At 43.2% G+C, this 21,683-nt stretch overlaps 1 protein-coding gene across 3 annotated transcripts in view; it reads left to right on the top strand.

The window, feature by feature from the left end:
• Positions 1-21,683, top strand: part of RASGRF2 (Ras protein specific guanine nucleotide releasing factor 2) — a 161,107-nt gene that overhangs the window by 86,046 nt on the left and 53,378 nt on the right. For 2 of the 3 annotated variants that reach the window (XM_061621701.1, XM_061621714.1), the window contains exons 13-17: positions 1,418-1,500; positions 3,547-3,795; positions 4,142-4,527; positions 11,256-11,384; positions 18,752-18,841. In XM_061621701.1, coding sequence (XP_061477685.1) covers positions 1,418-1,500; positions 3,547-3,795; positions 4,142-4,527; positions 11,256-11,384; positions 18,752-18,841 — 937 coding nt within the window. The remainder of the gene's footprint in view (positions 1-1,417; positions 1,501-3,546; positions 3,796-4,141; positions 4,528-11,255; positions 11,385-18,751; positions 18,842-21,683) is intronic. The other variant, XM_061621709.1, reaches the window with a different exon arrangement.

Genomic DNA, 21,683 nt, shown 5'->3' on the forward strand with positions numbered 1-21,683 from the left:
GAATTCTAGCAACAGGTTGCATGAAAAAATGCTCTTGCAGACACAATCAATTACATTTGCAATAACTAGTGCGTGGTTGCAAGCCTCATACTTGTTACTTGAAAACAGTTCAGTTGTGCTCCGTAATCTGCTTGTGAAGTAAACCAAAAGCAAACAAAGGGACATTCGTTTTCCTCCTGGTAATATGACTGGTATTGCAACATTTAATCTATTTAACTGTTACATTAATCAACTAAGGCTTTAATCAGAGATTAAAATTTGCCTATTATTAATTAATGGGATTGAAACTAAAAAGCAACACTTCTTCATGATACACAAATTTGGCCTTTTTTCCCTTTCTCTGCCAAAGATAACGAGAGAGAAACTTATAGATACCCCCCACCTTCATTTTGATCATAATAACAAAAAGTTGGATTTGATTTGAGTCATGAATTTGCCCTAGAAATAAATTCCTGAAAGCTTAGTATTCATAAAAGGGCTCCTTTAGGAGGAAGGGCGGGATATAAATTTAGTAAATAAAGTAAATAAAACAGCAAAAAATAAAAAGGAGACCTTTTTTCAGTATGCCACTGTCCTGAATGTAATACTTTATAGTTTTGCTCTGGACCCACTATGGTATAGTAGTTAGGGTATTGGACTAGGACCTTGGGAGACCAGGGTTCAAATTCCTGCTTGACCATGAAGTTCACTGGGTGACCTTGGGCCAGTTACTGTCTCTCAGCCTCACTTACCTCACAGGGTTGTTGTGAAGAAAAAATTGGGAGGGGGAAAACCATGTTTATATGTCCCCTTGAGTTCTGGGGGGGGAAGATGGGAAATAAATTTTATCATCATCATCATCTTTGTTTTAAAATCACTACTGGTGGATATCACATCTTGCAAGTGTTTAGAAAGACACCCTTGAATATTGCATTTGTAACAGAATATAGTTATTAAGCAAGCAACAGTAATATTTATTGACTGGCTGAACTCCCATCAAATACCAATGAGAATTAAAATTATCATAACATCTCTGTATGGGAAGAAAAAGAATCTAGCAACAGGACAAGATTGTAGTAGTGGGATTTGGAATATATTCATACTTAAGTCAACTGGAAACCTGGCCCAGCTCACTTCCTTTCCCCAGTCTTCATGCTTGACTCATTATGAGCTCTACTCAGCACCAGAACCTCATGGAGAGCCCCCAGCACCAGAGCCTCCTTTAAACTTGAGATTGTGTGAGGAAGGCATTGTGAAGATTGTTAGCGTGCTCATTCTTAAGGCATCCATTCCCAAGAACCCTGGGGACTCTAATTTTCTGTTTGTTCTGACTCAATATATTTAGCTTTTCATTTCCTGTGAGTATAATATTTGTAAGTTACAGGAATTGAATAACATGTTGATCTATTATTTTTGTCTTCATTATTTATTTATGCAGTGTGTCGACAACATACGGTGCAATGGTTTAATGACCATAGTATTTGAAGAAAACTCCAAAGTCACTGTGCCACATATGATCAAGTAAGCCATTATGCAGCCATAATGTAAACTCTGACTTCTTACCTTATCCCTGAAATGTAAAACTGAGGGATGAAATGAGATATTGACATTTTATTTCATTGCATTATTCCCATATTTCATGGGTAAATGATAGGGTTGTGCACTGGACTCGGCTGAGTCTCGAAAAAATTGGGCTGATTTGGGTCCCACTAGAGTTGTGTTCAGACACTCCAAATTGCTGCAGGTTGGGTTGGGTGGTCCAGAGCGATGTGGGGCTGCCAGAGGATGGGGCTGCAAGCAAGGAAGAGAGGCAGGCATTGGGCAGGAAAAAGGAGAAAAACCATGAAAAGGCAGAAAGTGAGGGACCTACCTGACTGGCTGCATCTTCCCAGGAGAAAGTAGGAGTTTTCATTTTGCCTCTCCTCCTTCCTGCCTGATGCCCTACCCCCAAAGCAGCACCACACAGAATGGAATCCGTCCTGGGCTCCTGCTGGGAGGAAGGTGGGATATAAATCAAATAAATACATAAATACTTAAATAAATAAATAAATAATCCTCTACTTGCCTGCTGGTAAGCAGAGGATGCAGGTCGCTGCTAGTTTATGAGGGGCTTCCCTGTAGGGAAGATGCTTGCAAACAAACAGCACCCCATAGGATCGAACCCTCCTGCTGTTGGTAGGGAGAGAGAGGAAAGGAGACACACTGTTTCCTCCTCCACCATCCAATTGTATGTGTAATTAGGATTTTAAAAAACCTAATTAAACATTAGCCCCACCCCGGAATTGATCCAGGGCCAGATCTAGGGTGCAGTGGGTGGCCCCCAGGGCCTGCCCAATGTAGGGGCCCCTGATTAGAGGCCCATGGTCTCTGTGTGTGTTTTTCTGCATAGTCCTAGTAACTGAATCATTATTTGTGTCTGCTTTTTCTGCTTTTTTTCAAGACTTACAAATCTAATATTAGTTTTCCTTTAAAAAAGCATTGTTATAATTTTTGATGTAAACTAGAAATACTCTTGACAGATGCAGCCAACCTTAGAATCTATGGGTAGTATCCAACAAAGTAGATCTGCCAGTGCAAGGATTTCTGCTCGCTCAATGCAACTTCCTCTTCCCATGAGCCTGGCAAACCTTCAAAACAGATTTAGGGGGGGCGGAAGTTCTTTTACACAGCCAAAAGACCTTGCGCTATCAGATCTATTTTGGTGGATACTGCCCCATGCAGCAGGAAACCTTTCATGTTCACTAAGAGCATTTCACCTGCCCAGTGCAGAGCTGCAATGATTCTGAAAGGTAATACCTCGCATTAACATATTCAATGGGACCAGAGCGAGTACATAAACTGAAAATGTCCTTAAAGTGCAGCACTACCTTTTAAAACTTTTTTTACCTCTCTTTCATGCGGAGCCTCAAAGCCCCGCGCTAAAGCCTCTGCTGCTGCGCTGCCACACCTCTCAGCTGATTGTGATTGCGCCTCCCAGCTGATTTCCGGTGGTGCGATCGTGTCTATTTCCACCCCTGTGCTCTAAAGCCTCTGCTGCTGCACTGCCATGCTTCCCAGCTGATTGCAATCCCACCTCCCAGCTGATTTGCAGTGGCGCGATTGCGTCTATTTCCACCCCCACGCGCTAAAGCCTCTGCTGCTGCTCTGCGTTTCTGGAGAAATACAGGCATATGGAGCATATATGTTATAGCGAGGCGACGTTAAGTGAAGCGACATTAAGCCGGGGTATGCCTGTATACATGGCACTAGAGGAGGCAAGAAAGTAACAGGAGCACTTTATTCCTAATTACAAAAAAAACCAGTAAGTACAGTAATGTAGAAAGGTGGTATACAAATAAAAAATGAAATGCAAAATTGAAATACAAAAACCCAAAAGGGATTTTAGGAAAGTTAGCAAAACATAACATTGGTTCTGCCAGAGTAGCCAATGGGACGCTCCCCCACATGTCATAGATATTATTTTGTTTGTATAGGTAACTTTATAAAAAAGACTGCATCTTCTTAAAAAAACAGAACATGTCTTTTAAAACAGTGTTAAATAATAGTTTTAAAATAATATGTTATTAGATCTGATGCTCGTCTTCACAAAGATGACATTGACATCTGCTTCAGCAAAACACTAAATTCCTGCAAAGTGCCCCAGATTCGTTATGCCAGCGTGGAACGTCTTTTGGAGAGATTAACAGATTTGCGATTTCTCAGTATTGATTTTCTTAATACATTCCTACATACTTATCGCATATTTACTACTGCAGCAGTTGTACTGGAGAAGCTATCAGATATATACAAAAGGCCTTTCACTTCAATCCCTGTTAGGTGAGTTCCTTTCCAAGCTTTGTGGTCTCATGACATCACATGTCATAATAGTCACCCTGCAAAAAGCATTGTGCAACAATTTTATATATGTTTCTGTTATATATTCTACTTTTTGGGCCATGGGAGGAGGAATAATATCCAACTGCATCTAAACATCCATCCAGGTCTCTGCAATGCACAGCAAGTCAGCCAGTTCATATCTAATAATATAATAATGGCAGATGATCTGTTTTGAACTATGTTGCCTTTATTTTCTAACATCTGCATAATCATATTTCAGTTTTATATGGGTAGTTATTACATTCACTCTTCAAAATAATTTCTGGACTTTCTGTTTCTTTCCTAGATCTTTGGAATTATTTTTTGCTACTAATCAGAACAACAGAGAACACTCGGCTGATGCAAAGTCACCACATCTCTGCCGCAAATTATCTTCCCCTCCACCTCTGTCCCTCTCTAGGACTTCCTCACCTGTCAGAACCAGAAAATTGTCACTAAGTTCGCCACTAAATTCAAGAATCGGGGCTTTCGATCTATTTACTTCCTCTCTTGCTAGTAGCCCTACCTCAACATACAGCCCTGCCACATCACCGCCACCCACCTCATCTAAGGTACCACTGGACCTTAGCAAAGGCCCTTCATCTCCAGAGCAAAGTCCTGGCTTTACAGATGAAAACTCAGAGAATCCACGCATTGAGCTTTGCAACAAACTAAGAAGTAGCATTCGAAGAGGTATTATATATACACTATATTGTATAATTAATGGTTATATGTTTAGATAGTTGGAATGAAAAGTGGGTGTGCTGGCAAATGAAGGTGGGCATGGTTGTGTTTTGAGCACCACCTGTTGTACTTGTGCACAACCTGAAAACCTAAAATCCTCTGTAGGAGAAAGGTATAGTAGAGAGATAACTAGCTATGTTCTGGAACCTTTTCTTGTTGCTTTTAAAGTGAAGTCTAATGTAAGAGGTTTAGAAGGAAAAGGAGGCTTTTCTAGGACTGCAAGATGCATGCCTCCCCTTGTTTAATGTAGACCCCTTGTGCAATAATTTCAACAAATAACGGCTTGAATTTCTGGTCCAGTTCTAGCATGGCCAGAGCCAAAAATGACAGGGATCCTGCACCTTTAATAGCTGTGTATAAGAAAGAATTTCAGCAGGTATAACTTGCATGACAACTGTTAAATTTGCAGGAGTCCTTTCCGCTTTTCATGTGGCTACCCTATGGAATTATCTCACTCCCATATTCCTTGACAGTTTTTCTGTATGTGTGACTGCTCTTTCTACCCTTAAATACCACAGTGAAAAAAGGCTATTGCCCTCACATCCCACTGGCATCTGGTTCACCATGGTAGAAAAGAGGATCCTGAGCTAGTTGGGCTTTTGGTCTGATCCAGCAGTTCTCTTCTTATTTTATTAGCTCAGTGACGACACAGATTTCAAGACTGCCCTTTCACATCTCTGTGCTGTGATGAATGTCCAAGACTTAGGCAAAGAGCAGAGAAATATATGTTATATTTTTATGTAATTTGTTTAGCTGTTCTACAAAAGCTTCTCACCAGTTAGACATGAAAATTGCAACCTGGAAATTGCTGCTCATGAAAATTTGCCTCAGTTTTATTTCCTACATGAGTTGTATTTCCTCTTCCCCACGAAAAGAAGTATAGCATTTTAATTTCTAAAGATAAACCTGACAAGATCAATGAAACGAATTATAGTCATGACTGAAGAAAGAAAGGGTTATTCCCTTGAAAAAGATCATTTTTTAAAACTCCCTGGTGAGACATTTAATAAAGTCTTAACCAAAGGAGTTGTCGCTATAGAAAGTAACATATTGTTTAACAAGAGATCTTTTAAATTGACATTAGTGATAATGGCAATGGTAATTAGCCAATCATTAATTAAACAGCAAGCTTAAGGAATGCTGTCAGAAAGAATACTTCTGGCAAATAAGAAGTTAAGCAAGATTTAAATCTCTGTTTTAGTTGGCAAATGAAAAATGCCTGTGAGATTATTGTCAGCAAAAGTTAACATATATTATTATGCATTATAGTTATAGTTGGATTTTTCTGCCAGTCTCTGTTTGTTAGGAAAGTGGTACTGAAATGCAGACTGCAACCTACGTAATAAATTCTGTGTAAGGTAGTGGCATAAATTTATGTGGGTGCAATATCCATCCTAGTGAATTACTGTAGTAACTAAGATAGATCAAATAGTTCAGTTTTCTTTTGAAATAATTCTGTAGTTTTACAGCAGAATTCCAGTTATACAATCTCAAAAATGTGAATAAGCATTACACAGAACAGAAAAAGCATATTAATAATAATAATACAACTAAATTAGAAATGATATATGTTATGCCAGATGCTTAAGCTAGTGGCTGCTTGCCCGAATATGCATCAAGAATAAAAAAAAGAAAAGTTAACTATGTAAACAACAAAATAAAACAGAACTATGCAAATCAAAACTACATGCAAATATAATTAATTTATTACATTAATTCTTCTGATTTTTAATTTATTGGGTGAGAGACAGATTTCTTTCTGCAGAATATATGCACCCTTGAGCATTGGTAAGACGCTTAAAGCCTGTGAGGATTTTAGTAACAAAAGTGAGAAAAAAACGGGTAGCATTATGATGATACAGTGGAGGATTATATTTTATATGTAGCTTGACAAGTTTATCCTTCAGAATTGAGCTCTGTCTTTTCCAGCAAAGGAAGCAAAGGCAGCAGGAAAACAGTATAAGGGCAGTATAGTACTGTTCAGTGTAGCATTTGAACAGGCCTGTTGCAAACTGCAGTGAGGAAACGAGGACAGTATTATGGACAACAATAAGCCCAAATGGTACCGGTAATTTTATTTTAAATAGTAGTATGTGATACGTGATATATGAAATGAATTTGTCACAGCTGCTAAAGCTGTATGAAATCCTTGCCTGAAATACAGACAGTGTCTGTTCACTCTTTATCATCTCAATTAAAGTTGTTCTTTCCCAAGCCATAAACTCTGCAGTGCTGTTTTCTTTATTATTAGTCTTGTGATTCTAATCACTTAATTGTGCATTTCCTGTCTTTAGTTTGATTCTGTGATTTAGTGTGTACACTAGATACTGCTCTGTATAGATGCAAAATCATGAAACTGCTATCTTCACAATTGATACTCCACCCTACATTGTTTTAAAACAATGTCCTGTGTCCCCTTATTTATAAGCTTTGTTCCTATATGTGTCATTGGTAGTCAGTGTCAAGTAGCCAGGTATTTTATCAATACTATTAAATTTATGGGAGCAGTTGTTATAGTAGTATAATCTTATTTACCAGACTTCCCAAATGGTTATCTCAAAACATGTTACAACAGTAATATAAATTAAAGTTTGGTGACAGAATTGCAGAATAACTTTAAATAGCAGAATTAAGAACCAATACCCAAACTAAAGGGGTCTAAATCTGCACACAGAGCTTCAAATGAACATAGGTTGCTTATTATGTTCAGTGGTGAAGAATGTGTATGTAAAGCCTTCATATTTAGTGTGCAGAGCATTAACCAGCATTAAAGAGAACAAGGAAGACCTAGCTGGTGTTCAAATAGGAGCTACTGCATCTGTAACATAGCAGGTTTTTAAAGACAACAGAATAAAAAAGTCACTTCTACCTGAACTACTTGATGTTGGAGCTAGTGACATGAAATAATATTATTTTACTCTCCATATATTTATTCACTAATAGGCAAAAAACCTTGCGGTTTAAGAATGTACCTATAGCCAACAGATATTTCTATCAAACTTTAAAAAGCAGGGAAATTGGGTAGCTATAGTGAATGCACCAGGGGAGCAGGAGACCTGACCTCTTCTCTGAGATATTGAACTACCCTACAAATTTGTAAAAATGCAAACACAATTTGGGTTGGTCTTTCATAGTCCAATCCACTTCCTGTGTAGCTTGGAAGAATTTGGTAACATGTGCCTCTGAGCATATGGTGAGTGGTGGCAATACCTGCCATCTCTAAAGATGGAGAATTACATTTTTGTATGTTTGTTGGTGTTCTTCTTACTTTGCTTCTTTTCTGTGTTACTACTGTTTCTAGAATCTAACCTAGAAAAATATATTTCTCTCATTATTCATCATAGAAATCTGTTTCAAATTTATTTTTATTAATTTCAAAACCTTTTTATTGGTCATTGTCATATGATGGTGAAGACAGCCTTTTATATTTCAAACTGGAGGTTATGCTCTATTTCTATTTTGGGTGCATTAACAGTTGAATCTGAAACTGCAGTTTGATGTAAAGTTTGATGTTGCTTCTTAAGCAATGACTCTAGCTTTTGGGGAAAAAACAAGCTTGGCCTGCCCAAGATGCATGTTTTCAGCCTGCTATGCTTAAACTACTCCACTTAAGGAAAAGTGGACATGGTCAATTAAAAACATAGACCACACCTAGAATTTTGCTAGAATATATTTCACTTCCCACTGTTTTATCTTGTGCAAACTGAGACACTCCTCATGTCCATTGGAAACTATTCTGCAGAACAGTCAGTGCCATTATTCCACAGTTGTTTTTGGAGATTTTTTTAGTGTTGCTGTACTTCACATATTCACAGAAACAGAGCAAAAGAAAATTATTTCCTATAGGAAACGTCACTAAAATTGCAAAGAAAATAAAACATTTAAAGTGACTATCTGAACTATATCAACTGTTTTAATATTGTTGCTTTCTCCCTGCTAAAACAAGATCAGCACAACAAATGTCTTGTTTCTGTTATTTGGGCTGATTGCAGGTGTTGCCACCACTCACCATATGCTCAGAGGCACATGTTACCAAATTCTTCCAAGCAACACAGGAAGTGGATTGGACTGTGAAAGACCAATCCAAATTGTGTTTGCATTTTGACAAATTTGTAAGGCAGTCCAATATCTCAGATAGGAGGTCAGGTCTCCTGCTCCCCTGGTGCATTCCCCATAGCTGCCCAATTTCCCTGCTTGTTAAAGTTTGATAGAAATATCTGTTGGCTATAGGTACGTTCTTAAACTGCAAGGTTTTTTGTCTAGTAGTGAATTTCTCTGCTTTTTCTCTGGGAGGTAAGAAATGGGATCTTGTGCAAGTTTTCTGAGAATGGATTGATCATTTGCATGCTTATTGAGTTCAGTGGGATTTACTTACCTGCAGTCATGCTTAGGATAGATGAAACTGACCACAAGGGATGGGAAGGGGAGGAGGGGAAGGGGAGCAGGCAGAAGGTGGAGGTGAAGGACCGGTTTGATCATTTGCATGTTTATTGAGTTCAGTGGGATTTACTCCCATGCAATCATGCTTAGGATAGGTAAAATTGACCATGGGGAGGGAGGCCTGGTGTGGGCAGGGGAGGAGGAAGGAGGAAGAAGGGAGGGGGAAAGGAGAGAGGAAGGAGAGGAAAGGCAGGTCTGATCATTTGAATGCTTATTGAGTTCAGTGGGATTTACTCCCATGCAATCATGGTTAGGATAGGTAAAATTGACCATGGGGGAGGAGGAGGGGAGAGGGAAGGAGGAAGGGGGAGAGGGGAGCAGAAGAAGGGGGAGGGGGATGGAGGGGATTAGAAGGGGAGGAAGGGCAAGGGAAGGGGCAAAATGGAGGTGATGGGAGGGAGGAGGAAGGAAGGACAGGTTTGATCATTTGTATGCTTATTGAGTTCAATGGGATTTACTCCCATGCAATCATGCTTAGGATAGGTAAAACAGACCATGGGGGAGGAGGGGAAGGGGGGAGGGGAAGGGGATGGGGAAGGGGGAGGGAAGGGCCAATAGGAAGGGGATAGGAGGGAGGAGGAGGAGGAGGAGAGGGCAGGTTTGATTATTGGCATGTTCAGTGGGATTTACTCCTGTGCAATCATGCTTAGGATAGGTGAAACTGGCCTGGGGGAGGGAGGGAGGGGGAGGAGATTGGATGGGTGGGCAGTGGGCAGAGGGGAAGCCCCTTTCCTTTCCAAAAGGAAAGCATTGTGAACAGTATCATTCTTTTTCAGGGTTTCCCCCACCTTTTTATTCTACAGCAGGCACATGTAGCCTCCCACCCAAATTTAAACCAAAACTATCACTGGCCACATCCACACCAGACCTTTATTTCACTTTAGACAGTCATGGCTTCTCCCAAAGAATCCTGGGAAGTGTAGTTAGTGAAGGGTGCTGAGAGTTGCTAAGAGATGCCTTGTTCCCCTCACAGAGCTTCAATCAGAGCAGCTGACTGTTAAACCACTCTGGCCACTGGACTTCCCAGGATTCCTTGGGGGAAGCCACGACTAAAGTGAAATAAAGGTCTGGTGTGGGTGTGGCCCCCTGATTAGGCAAGCCTAGCAGCTGTGAGTCTGGCTTTTAGAACACTGAGAGTTGGTTCTTACTGAGCTTGCCCGGCCTTATCATTGACTTCAATACTAAATTTCTTAAATTAATTAAAAGTCAGCCAGGCATTTTTTTAAAAACTTTTAAACTGCAGAAGATGAAGGTCAGAGTATGAGGCAAGGTCAGTAACAGGATTACAGGTACTCTTTGAACATGGCTTATTTTTAATTAATTTCAACAAATTATGAGAACTGTGACAGAAAAAAGTCCAACAGGGGTCTCGATTTTTTTCTCTTTTTACACTTTGAACTCTCGATTCTCTCTGCCTGTTTTCTGCATTGCAATGAAAACTTAGAGGGTTGTTAAGCAAGCGTTTATGAGTTCAGGACTATATGTTTTGTAAGGTTTTGTTTTGAAATGAGCTTATGGGAAGCATCAGAATGGCCTGGGGGATATTTTCAATTTAACATTGCGGAATGCAAAAAATCCATGCTGACTATAGTATACAGCTACTCTTGTGGCTGTATAATTATGTGTGGTTTTATGTGTGGTTTTATGAATACATTAGTGTGTTTTGGTTTCAAAGAATATGTTTAAAAAATTTCTTGTCAAAAATCATCATGTTTTATACAGAATCTGAAAAACAATCTTTTAGTTGTAGAGTTTAGGAAGGTTTAACATAAATTCTTAAAGGTATTTGAAATGTCTTACAACTGAATTATAAATCATTTTTTATCATTATTTTTTATTCAAAGTTTCAAAAAACAAAACAAAACAAAACAAAACAAATTAATAACTAATACAATAAAATAAAATGTTGACTTCCGATTTGTCACAGATCAGTTATAGATCTATAATATATAACAAACCTGTCTCTTAATATATTACAAAATCACTTTCCTCCAGTAGTTATCTTAATTAATCATCAAATCTCATTAACATTACTTTATTCTTTCCGCAAAAAGTCAAAGAGAGGCTTCCACTCCTTGAGAAGTATATCCATCGATTTTTCTCCAAATAAACATGTCAATTAATCCATCTCATCAAGTCTGCTAAGTCCAGTAGTTTTAATAGCCATTCTCAGTGTTCTGAATTATAAATCATAAGATCACTTGCTATTTCTGTATTAAAGTCCATACTTCTTAAAGCAGCAGTTCCGGAGTCTGTATCAGTGGACCACACAATCCCAGAAAGTGCCTCAACTGTGGATACTCCTGAGATCTCTCCATGTAGATCTCCTTCAACTCCACGACATCTACGTTATCGACAGCCAGGGGGTAAGATTTTTTAAAAACCACAAACTTTAATGCATTTTACAGTTATATCAGTTTAAGTGATTACGAAAGGACTTAAACCTGCTTAATTTAATGCTAGATTACAATCTTGGTCTTGAATTAGAAACTGTCCATTTAGCCTTTTGAATGGCATCCAACAATGTCAGACTATCTGTACAATGGACGTCCACTCTCATGATAGAACTTTCCCTTCCTCTCCTCTCCACTGCAGACTCCCATGTATCCCCAAAACCTGTTCCGAAGTGTTGGGAGACCTTCTGAAGCAGATTGGGGGAAAGATCCACTCATGGGTCATTAGACATCTCCCTTTTTCTTGTAGTTCTTCTAAGCAACTTGCTTACTTTATATTTGCAGCACATAGCCAGGAAATGAAGAGGCAAGACAAGATGAAGTGTGGGTACATCAAGGGCCACGTTTATTGAAATAAAGCCAATTAAATGCTTGATTGTATAATAAATGATCTACAGAGACAAATGCGGGACCTAACTCTTACCCAATCAGGCAAGGACACCCTGCCATGGGAAAGGGGGTGGTCCAAGCCCAATCCCCTTCTCCGGGCCTCATCCCCACAGGGTGGTTAAGGAGGCCTTCCTGCTCCACCCCCCCCACAACTCTGATTGGGTGTTACAGGTTAGCCCCAAAGGTGAGCTTTATCCTGCCAACAGTCCACACAACCTGGAAGGCAGGCCTCAGAACCCACCGATCAACTTAAAGGGTGCCTAAGGGTGGTCACCAAACCCTACCCTGTGAAATTCCCATACATATCCTCCACAGAAGAGGACAAGCCTCACCTTAGTCCCTCTTTCCCCACCTGCGACCAATAATTACATGCAGAGCACTCTGCAGTTCAGTCAGAAACATATCATTACCCAGGTCAGACATATAAACACCGTCTGGCCGGTAAAGATCAGCCCTGCCACTGGATAATGTATTACCTCACCCTGCCTATCAGCAAGGGTGAGCCAGGCTTCCCTATTTACTTTTTGACTACCCTTGTTCAGGCTCCTGGGGTCAATCCCACCCCTCCAAATCCTCTCGGGGAGGATATCGGACCAAACAGTCACGGTCCCAGGCCACCCTCTACACATGGCCACAAAGTCCAGGCAAACCTGAATGATAAGGGCTTTCCCTTCAACAGTCCCAGATTATTGCCTCCCTAATGGATAACCAAAAGCTGTGGAGAGTGCTGCACCAATCGGTAGGAGGCATTCGCACAGCATGTCACATTTACCCAGCCACTGGACCGAAATGCAATGGCTGAGCCCCAACTGGGTTCCGTGCCTAGTCTGCAACACCCTCCTCTTGGCCCAGAACTCCATCTGTGGCCACATATGAGTACCTTGACTCTCTCCAGCACCCTCCAACCTATTAAAACAGAAACAACAATTAACAATATGCTCCTCAGTGCAATGGTCCACATGAGCTCTTTATTGGCCTGACATAAACACGGGAGTACCCAATCACCAGCACCCCACCGCCTGTATTGCTGTGCTCCCAAATCCCTGGGTAGCTGCCGTGAAAGCCACACCAACCCTGAAAGAGTGCATTCCATACAACCCGGGATCCAGACCCAAACCTAACAAAGCTCATCTCAAAGGCTGACCACTCTGTGACAAATATGAAGCTCCCCCGACGTACCCCTAACCCGGAAAAAGGACCCTAAGGCCTGAATAGGATACCGCCCATCAACAGGGAAGAGGCCCAGGTGAGAAAGGCTGTCAGTCTTCAACTTGCGCAGCTAACTCTGCACCCCACTGCCATAGTTTTGGTACGTACCAAAGGCTATCAGAGAGGTAGTCATTGTTCTTCATATAAAAGCCAAACTTCCAGTTCTAATCATCCTCATGCTTGCAATGACAGGCGAGGAATTAGCCAAATCAGCTGCCCACAGGTGTACAGCAACTACTATGGGAACCCTCCCCAAAAGGTCAGACACCTGCCGATGCCATCCTCAGACCAGGCCACCGGCCATGCTTCTGCTCACCAGCTATCCCAAAACATAACCCCAAACCCTAAAGTCCCAGAGGCACCAGAGTGAATTTGCAACTCAGCCTCCAATAATAAATTACTACGCCAAAAGAACCCCATTAAATGGATCCAAAAATTGGGACCCAACTAGCAAGTTGTCCCTCCTATCCCTGGTAATTCTAGCCCATGTTCTAGGACTCTTCACACAAAATCTAAATGCCCTCACAAGTCCTTCCTAGCATCCCTCATGCTATCAACCCTGCATAACAACTCCCATAACTTGAATGCCAATAAGCGACAAGCCTGTGCTATTGAGCCGAGTTCAATACCCAAAAAGGTAAGCACAGGCAAAGGGCACTTGATTTTTCCCTGGCCAAAGCCCCTAAACTCCTCTGCTAGCTGCCCAATGCCAGCAAAAGAAAATCAACAGGTAATGCACTACTGCAATAGAGCCAGATCCCACTCAAGGAATGTACTAAAGCGTTCAAAAGCTGAACACCAAATAGAACATCCCATGGGCAGACCTTGATTCACATAAAACAAAACCCCGAACTGAAAACCTCAACAGTTCAAAGTCCCAAAGGTGGACTGGCAGAATATTGATACCACACTTACCCATGAAAGCCCCTAGCCGAAACACCAAACCATAACAACTGCGCTGTCAAAGGAAGCATAATGTATCAAACACCAAAGCTCAGAAATAGCATCATTCACCAACTGCCCCCTAGGGTAAGACACATGATGAATGAGGCGATATTCTCCAGGATCTGTTTTAGGAACAAAACCCTAGAGAGGATGGGAATACACTCAAAGTGGTCAAAGGAGGGTAACAAAATGAATCCAGAACCCTTCCTTAAGCCACTTCCTATTTTCTCCTGCCCACTAGTTCCATTCCAAGTACCAACTTCACCAACCACTGGAATTCCAAAACCAAAACCAAACCCTCATCCCAAATAGACTGCATCCGCCCACCTAGGAATACTGATGGAGCAAAGGCAAAAGCTGCTGAATGTTAATCGGGGTGGGACTCCTTATCTGAAGGCTGCCCCCCCGATCTGGGCCTTTTCCCCTTCAGAAGACCCTTAAACCCCCCCAGCTCTAGAGCAGCTGGTAAAGGGATGGGAGCCAGCGCAGATGGAACACTCATGTACAAAATTACACGGGTTCCTGTTGCAAAAGCCCTTAGCACTGAACTCCTAACAGAGCAGGTGAGTTTGAACCCCCTGCCCAGTAGACCCACAGGAAGGCACCACAGTGGCAGACTTACCCAGTAAATGCCCACTATCTGCCCTCTCCCCTTGCACAGGCCGAGCTGCAGTCATAAACTGCAACCACAACTATGGATCCTTCCTGTCCCACTGTAGGTAAACATCCCCTGCCACCCTCATCCTAAAAGATTAATCATAGGCCAGCCATGCCGACCCCATGAATTCCCTATGCACCCTAAAAATTATATCCAGGTACTTCACCAACACTGCTGCTCTCATAGGCTGGCATTGGTTTACTATCGCCATGTAAATTAAAAATCCAGCCATCCAATTACCCCAGGTCCTATACACCCTTTCTTCCTTTTAAATTTCTCATTGTCTCTTTCCTCCTGCTTATCCTTTTCGTTCTGCTCAGCCTCTCTGTATAACAAGGAAAACACATCTACATATTCCCCCTACCAAATACGCTCCAGCAACAAACGAGGCCCTCGGGGAGCTGATGTCTCCCCAAACGGCATGGTGCCAGCCTGGATAGATGCCAAAGGATCAGCAGGGAACTGAGCTGCCCCTGCAGCAGGAGTGCCCATAGAGTTCAAATCTGTCTGCAAGCCTCACTCGTGGGCTGCTGCTGGACCGGAGGAGACATACCCCTCCCATACCCAGCAGGCACAGCCCCTGCATAAGGAAGACAAGGCCACCCCTGAGCCATTCCCCAAGGCATGGCCCAAGGCCCCATTCCAGGCCACCCAGGCATTTCCCACACATCACCAACACCCGGATGAGCTGCAGCCGCCTCCACTGCAGGACTCCCTGGAGCCACTGCCTCCACCTCAGGCACCAAATAAGCAGGTGAGAACTGACCTGAGGAGCCCTCCAGCACGGCTAATCGGTCTAAAACAGAATTCCAATCAGCGTCATACTGACCTTTCTTATCCTGTGGACCCCAGCTGCCTTAGTCTTCCTCCCACTAGCCTAGAGAGGTTGCCTGTTCCACCTCTCCAGCGACTCAATGCAGGCTAACACCGAGGCCATACCAGACCCCTCATCCTCTGAGGAAGAGGACTCCTGGGGCGGAGGAGGTGGTGGCTGAGCAGGCTACTTAGGGGCCCTCCCCTTCCCTTTAAAGCCACCCCTGCCTTTCTTAGGAGGCATAGCTACACCGCCCCTGTAACAACTATACGACAAATTAGTAGAAATAGTAATAACAATAACAGTAAAACTAATAATAATAGTAATAATAATAATACAGCAAGTACTACCAGTCTTTGCCCACCCCAGAGGCAAAGCCGGCCGGCAAATGCCTAACCCAAAATGTCTGCCTCACAAGACTACAAACAAAATGGCTGTCCAGGCAATGTGGCCCTACCTAGGCCTCCCTGAAATGGCTGCTACAGCAAGATGGCCACTGCCACCCTAGGCCCACCTAAAATGGTGCTGCGAGATTGCTGCCAACTGAAAAAGATGCCAAACATGAAGCCCTACCTAGGTCAACCTAGCATGGCCGTCAAAAGAACGGTGCCAAACATGAGGCCCAGCAACCTCCGCAGGGGCCTGCAGTCAAGGCCTAACCTGGGGCCACTTAAAATGGCCACCACATTATGGCTGCCCCCCAAAAAGGATGGCATCAAAAAAACAAGGCCCAGGTAACCCACGCAGGGGCCTACAGCCCCCCCACAGGCCTGCCAGGCCGCTAAACTACCTCCAACACCAAACCATGCAGGCTCCCAAGAGTCTGCATGTGCCGCCACCGCCACCACTGAAGCCGATCGCAACTCCACCACCTCCGAAAGAAGGGACGCATAGCCAGTCCATCCAGCCACCGTGAAGCGCCACCACTGTCACTCCACCGCTGCTGCTGGCCACCGCTGCTCCCATCTCCTCTGTCTCTTGCCCCCATGCTACTGAAATGGCCACCCAACAGGCCTCCCAAGGCTCCACCAGATGTGCAATCTGCTCTGACATTGCGTAAGGCCAGAAAGAGGCCAAGGGAGGTGGAACAGGGCTTAAATAGCCACCCTGGTCCGCCCCCTACATGACAGGTGTGTGTGGCCATGCCGTGCCCATAAGGGGAGGGGCTTTCAAGCCATGCCATGTCTTCCCTGGCATGGCTGCAAAGGCCCGCCATCACCAGAGCTCCTGGGTCTGACGATGGCAGGAATTCTGTTATTTTGTAAAATATGAGAAAGGAAGATGTGAATAACACCATTCCAAATGATTAGCATATGAGCAACAGAAGAATGAAAAGTATATTTGTGTTAAGATGTGATGAAATGTTCTGCAATATTTTGAACAAGAAGTACATTTGTTCAAGAAAAATATTGACTCAAGTCATAACTGACAGATTTTCATGAAGCAAGCTGAGGGCACATATTGAGCACTATGTATGATGAGGAGATGTATGATACCTATTACTGTTGGTGAGAAATAAGTCTATTTGTTCTTGTATGTGTGGCTCTGAAAATGTACAGATGGTATCCTAATTACTCATTACAGGATGTGTATAAATTGCTTAACCAGGAGCTGAAATTCTTTTGGTAGATCTCCAAGAGATCATCTGTCCCATTACCAGATGCTTAAAGAATGCAACATTCTCTCCTGAATACATTGGCTGTGATCTGGCCTTTCCAATGCATGAGCCGGAAGTGGTTTCTGCTTCCTTTTCCTTGATTCTTTTTATGAAATCCAAAGTGGAATTTTCACATTTCTCTCAGATGTGTGAGAACTTGCCCAACAGACCAGGGAAAGAGTTGTAAAAGTTCATCAGCCATACTACCCTGAACAGCTCAGTCTCATCTAATCTTGGAAGCTAAGGAAGGTTAAACCTGATTAGTACTTGGATGGGAGACTGCCTGGGAATACCAGGTGTTGTAGGCTTTTAATGGAAGGACCATGGCTCAGTGGTAGAGCACTTAATTTGCATGCTGTAGGTTCCAGGTTCAATCCCTGGCATTTCCAGGTAGGGCTGAAACTGAGCTAGATGAACTAATGGTCTGACTCAGGGACAGGGCTGGTTCTAAAGGGCGGCCAGGTGGGGCACTGGCCTGAGGGCCCCTGGAGCTACAGGGGGCCCCTCAGTGGCCCCTCTGCTCCCCTTCCACGATCCGTGGCGATCCGCACCCCCACCCCCACCCCCCTACTTACCTGTCTCCTACCTTTTAGTATTGTCCTTAATGAAGATGGCGGCCGTGGTTTCCCTAAAGTACTGAAGCCCCTGCCGCCATCTTAGTTGATGGCAGAGATGCGCGTGCGTAGCATGCACGTGTGCCGTCAACAAAGATGGCGGCGGCGGCGGCTTCATCCCCTTAGGGAAACCGCGGCCGCCATCTTGGTTAATGGCAATAGTAAAAGCCAGGAGACAGGTAGGTGGGGGTGTGGGGGGCGCGTGCGCACAAACACGAATGCGCACACACGCTGGGGCCCAGGGCAAGCTGATGCCCAAGGGCCCCGGCTTGCCTGGAGCCAGCCCTGCTCAGGGACATAGGAAGCTGCCTTTTACTATGGCCATTCCTTAAGCAGGACTAAAGGGCAATTTGCCTATCTGGGTAGCCTTATTGATACATAGGGTTTCTTAAAATAAAATGCAGGGTGTACCAGGTCTTGGAGAATAGTTTACCACTAGCTGATATACATGTTGCAGGGAGGAAAGCTGACCAGCTTCGTTGGCTGTGAACTGGTTGAACAAATGGTATAGGAATTGGTGATGCTTCACCGTGAGGGGAAGACACCCCTAGTGTGATTAGAAATTACGGGTGGAATCTGATTGTGCCCTTCTGCTCATGGAAAGGTTTTTGATCCAGCCGCTGCGTCTGCTAATGATAGGTGTAGTGGGGTGATTTTTGTTAATTCCCCAGTCCTCACTACTACCCGCTGAAAATCTCTTCTATAGGGTTGGGGGACCTCTGGAACAGCATGGAAAGATACAAGCATGCAGGGGGTGGGGGAATTGGCCAAATCATCTTCCTCTTCTGCTGGCAGAAGCAGCGGCTTGATCAAAAGCAAATTGGACACAACTTTTTAAAAAAACAAAAGCAAGAAGGCATATACATATAGATGTATGTTTAAACAATGTGTTTTCTCTACTCTGAAAGCACACATGGAGATATTCAAACTTTGAACTCATTTAAAAAACAATGCTAGCCGTTGATGTTTAATTTTTTGTTATTTTGTTTGCAGTACAGGCGACTGACAACAGTCATTGTTCCGTTTCTCCTGCTTCTGCTTTTGCTATTGCCACAGCTGCAGCTGGCCATGGGAGCCCACCAGGTGAGCCTTCTAGTGCCACAGAGAGAGAGAGAGAGAGAGAGAGAGAGAGAGAGAGAGAGAGAGAGAGAGAGATTGCTGGGCACCAGTAAATAAATGCAATAAACCTTTGCAATCACATGGGCCTTAAGACTGGCTTTCAGGGCCTTGGGTCCAAAAGGTGGCATAAAAATAGGCTTAACTAACTAAGCAATACTATACATCCCTGCAAAATCCCATTGAGTTCAATGGGGTTTGCTCCCACATACCGCAATATAGGTATTCAGCCTAAGGCTGGAATCCAATACATACTTACTCTGGGAGTAAGTCCCATTGAACCCAATGGAGCTTACTTCTGAGTAGACGTATTGGATTGCAGCCTAAATGACTGCCTCATTGACTAGTTTTAAATGTTCCTGCCTTATTTGTTTGAAATAATAATTATTGTGGTCACGATGGTGCCAGCTCTGTAGCTAGAAATTATGTAGTGAACAGGCCAGGAATATTTGTATAAGAGCCAGAATAGAAAGACAGTTTGTCCAATGTATTTACATTTATTTAAATTACTTCTTAGATAGCAGTTAAGTAGAATACAGCCTGCATGCTTTTCGTTAAAGGGGTAGAAACTTACTTTTTCACATGAAAGCTAGTAAGTCAAGAAGGATTCCTGAAATATCTTTGACACGGTAAGCCTTGCCCCGAGGCTACAGCCATGCATTGTGCTATTGATGGAATAGTTGACACTTTGTGGTGTTGACTTGCTAACATATTTTAAAATCTAGTTCCCTGTTGTCATCATTTTGTTATTTGGTTTTGGTTTTTGGTACATGTGTTATTTAAAAATCTATTTATTATTTATAAAGTGTCTAAAATAGCCCTGCTTGCAGATTTACAAGCTACTAATAATTAAATTAAAAGATGGAGATGGGGAGTTCTTTTAAAACTGCCCATTTGCTACTGGGCCACATTCAAGGTCCTGGTTTTGGTGTACAAAGCCCAGACTATGTGAAAGATTGCCTTGCCCCTTATATACCCAGTTGATCACTGTGGTCTGCAGGTGAGGGCCTCCTTCAGATGCCATCTTATCGGGAGGTCCACTCCACCCAACATAGGAAGTAGACTTTTAGCGTTGTGGCACCTACCCATTAGAATTCCCTCCCCTTAAAGATTAGACAGGCACCATCTCTGTTATCTTTTTGGCACCTACTTTCTTTTTCAACAAGTCTTTTAAGTTGAGACCTTATCCCAGTCTGCGTCTGTGTTGGAATTGCTTTTAAGATGTTTTAAAGCTTTTTTTAAAAAATATGTTTTTAAAGATGTTTTGTTTTAAGATGTTTTTAAAGATGCTTTGTTTTAATATATTTTAAAGTCTGTTTTTGAGATGTTTTAGAGTGTTTTTGTTTGCTGCCTTGGGTTCCTACTGGGAGGAAGGGTGGGATAACAACAACAACAACAATAAACAATACCAATTAAGTAATACTACATTATCTATTGAAGCAAAGTACATTTTCAAACAAATAGGCTGAGAAAAAGCAATAAAGAAAGAGAGTTGGTAAACTATAGATATAGAACTGTGCCTTGTTCCTTGCTGCCACTCCACTCATGGATGGGTTCCTCGTTGCTCATCTGCTGTGCCCACTGGCCTGTGTGTGTTGTTGTTTAATGCCAGATCAGTACATAATAAGACCATTCTCATCCATGACTTGATTGTGGATGAAGGTGCCGCTTTGGTGTGTATTACCGAGGAAGGGGTGGTCTGTAGATAGCGGGGGTGGATGTCACCCCATTGTCATGGGCAGATCACTTCCTGGTGAAGTTTAGACTTATGGCTCTGATCCTTCCCTGCAGGGGTAGTGGACAGATTAAGATGGTCCACTGGATTCCTGAAAGCCCTGGGGGAGTTCCCAGTAGATAGAGCAGGTGCTCCTGTTGAAGCCCTTGTCACGCTGTGGAACAGCGAGGCATGTCGGACTCTTGACATGGTTGACCCCGAGCGCCCTCTCCGACACTGTGGAGCCCGGCTTGCACCTTGGTACACCAGTGAGCTAAGGGCAATGAAACAGGCCGGACGACCGCTAGAGCACAAGTGGCAAAAGACATGCTGTGAGGCTGATCGGGGACGAGTAAAACATCATAACTGTGCCTACTGTGTGGCGGTGAGGGCAGCGAAGAAGGCCCACTTCTCTGCCTCCATTGCATCCTCAAGTAGCTGTCCAGTGGAGCTTTTCCGTATTGTCATGGGTCTGTTGACATCAACTACAGGAAATGGAGTCTTAGAACCTTTGGAGGCCCACTGTGAATTGTTTGCAAGGCACTTTGAGGGTAAAGTTGCTCGCCTCTGTAGCAGTCTTGATCCCCCATCCACATCTACTGTAGTCCCCAATGACGTGTCCAGTGCAATGTCTGCTGCAACTTCTTGGGAATGGTTTCAGCTGATGCGGCCTGATGACATGGACAAGGTGCTTGTGATGATGCGGCCAGCAATGTGTCCTCTTGACCCTTGCCCTTCTTGGCTTATTAAAGCTTGCCGAGGGGGTCTGACTGAGTGGATCCAGGGTGTGGTCAATGCATCAATGCGACAGGGAGTGGTTGCAACCTCCTTTAAAGAGGCGGTGATTCGACCACTCCTGAAAAAACCCACCCTGGACCTATTGGTTTGTGACAACTACCGACCGGTTGCAAATACCCCCTTCTTAGGGAAGGTGATTGAGAGGGTTGTGGCGCAGCAACTGCAAGTACTCTTGGATGAAACAGATTATTTTGACCCATCCCAGTCTGGGTTCAGGCCTGGTTATGGGACTAAATCGTCCTTGGTCGCCCTGATGGATGACCTTTATCAGGAGAAGGACAGGGGGAGTGCGATCCT

Source organism: Rhineura floridana, chromosome 1 (assembly GCF_030035675.1).
Source record: "Rhineura floridana isolate rRhiFlo1 chromosome 1, rRhiFlo1.hap2, whole genome shotgun sequence".
Taxonomy (NCBI): Eukaryota; Metazoa; Chordata; class Lepidosauria; order Squamata; family Rhineuridae; genus Rhineura; species Rhineura floridana.